The 1,929-nt window shown below is 35.4% G+C and overlaps 1 protein-coding gene across 1 annotated transcript in view; it reads right to left on the bottom strand.

The window, feature by feature from the left end:
* LOC109374887 (sodium channel protein type 9 subunit alpha-like) overlaps nt 1-1,929 on the bottom strand; it is a 108,105-nt gene that overhangs the window by 31,760 nt on the left and 74,416 nt on the right. The window contains 1 exon segment of the mRNA XM_019629847.1: nt 1,078-1,198. Coding sequence (XP_019485392.1) covers nt 1,078-1,198 — 121 coding nt within the window.

The following is a 1,929-nucleotide window of genomic DNA, read 5'->3' as shown; positions in this document are numbered from 1 at the left end:
ATAGATGAGGGCCAAAGGACTTTACATGCCAAGTTATGGACTTCAGGTTTTATGCTATAGACCAATCATTCTCAAATTTTAGCATGCATCAGAGTATGCTGGAGGACTTGGATCCTATCCGCAGAGTTTTGAATCAACTTGTAGTTTCTGTGATCAATTTGTGGCTAGAAAGAAAGAGATTAGGACTGAATCAAAGTCAAACTTGAGAGGCCTGATAGGTCACGATGTCACTAAATGAGATAAAGACTGAAGGAAGATGTAGATTATATAGGGATAACCCACAACCTTGTTTTAAACTTACTAAACTTGAAATGTTTAAAGGCAACAGGTGGAGGTGACCAGTGGGGAGTTACAGACAGTTCCGGCACTCAAGAGTGAGGGCAGGGGTAAAGATAATGATTTAAGAATCAACAACAACAACAAAAAAAGAATCAACAACACAGAAATGGTTGTTCAAGCTTTAGACATGGATGAAACCCCTTAGGGCTAGAGAATGCGACAAGATAACTAAGCATCAAAATATGGAGGAACATCATTATTTAAGGGATAGGCATAAAAATAGTCACTAAAAAAAATAAGGGAAGGAACTCAGAACTCTCAGGGATGTAAAGGAAGAACACAGGTACAGTGGGGCCTCTGAAATGAAGGAAATGCGTAATTTTGAGACAGACTGTGGTCAACAGCATCAATTTTGAGAGTTAGTGAGTGGCTTTAACTTTTGATGAAAAGGACAGTAGTACCATCTAGCCTGTTAATTTTATTCTAGTGGTTCCACAGAGTTGGGAACATGAATTAAGGCTCTAAAATAAGAAGTATAAACATCCTAGAGTAAGTAGCATGCATTAGAGTATAATGCACTGTCATTGTAAATTACTGTTAGTCAAGTATCACAAGTATGCAAATAGGAGCATAGGAAGCTCTCATGATGTGTCCTTGGCCATAGAGCCATGATTGACTCAGCATGGAATGAAGTCTTCTGACTTTTTACTAAGCAATCCCCAGTAAGAATTAGGTTTTAAGATAAAACCCAAGACACTAATAAATGAATGTTAACTGAGGTCTTGATTTTTCTCTTACCATCTGTGAAACAGGCCTCTGGCTCATCTGCATTTATAGATTCAGCCTCCGCGTCTTCTCCTTCTCCTGGGACGGGGTTATCGATTGTGCTGCACTCAGAGGAACTCAATCGGTTCTCTCTCTAAAAAGAAATGCACCATTCCACCGGACAGTCATTTAGAGTTCATTCAAATCTTGCATCCAAGCCACATTTAATAATCAGAGTCATGCAAAGTGTTATGAAAAAATATTAACAGTATGATGGCCATAAAAAANGTCAAATGACATAGCAATAACATAGATGCAAATGACTCTACTACTTCTAAAAATGAACTAGTGCCATCTATCGCAAATATGCCTCATGACTTTCCCAACAACTCAATAATTTCACTACAGAATCATGAAAGAAGCCATTAACAAGACATTGTCTAAAACATGTCTAAAACAATTAATATTTCATCAAGAGAATTCTAGTTTTGTTGTTTTAGGACATGCAGTATATGATTACGTGAAGTTATTACTTGATAGGTTCAATATTTTTTATGAAATGCAGTTTGTTTTATAGAAAATAATTTTTTTAAAATACCTAAATTAAAACTTCTGAAACAAGTATCTAAAAAGTACTCTCCCACCTTCTATCTTCCTTTCAAATGAGGTTTTTTATCTAAAATTTTTAAGAGAGGAATTATAGTTCTTAAAATCCTTCCTTTTCTTCAAAATAATTTTAGTTATTTACTATTTAATCAACTTTAATTTCTTTAATTTTAAATTTTCAATCATTATTTTTCTGGGCCTTTCTTTTCCTGGTCATGGCTCTGTTCACCAGTCCTTCATGAAACTTTTTACTCTCTGACTTCGTTTATTGCTTCCTCC

Source organism: Hipposideros armiger, unplaced genomic scaffold (genome assembly GCF_001890085.2).
Source record: "Hipposideros armiger isolate ML-2016 unplaced genomic scaffold, ASM189008v1 scaffold_871, whole genome shotgun sequence".
Classification (NCBI taxonomy): domain Eukaryota; kingdom Metazoa; phylum Chordata; class Mammalia; order Chiroptera; family Hipposideridae; genus Hipposideros; species Hipposideros armiger.
The sequence above is the reverse complement of the archived record's forward strand: the minus strand, read 5'-3'. Positions and strand labels throughout refer to the sequence as shown.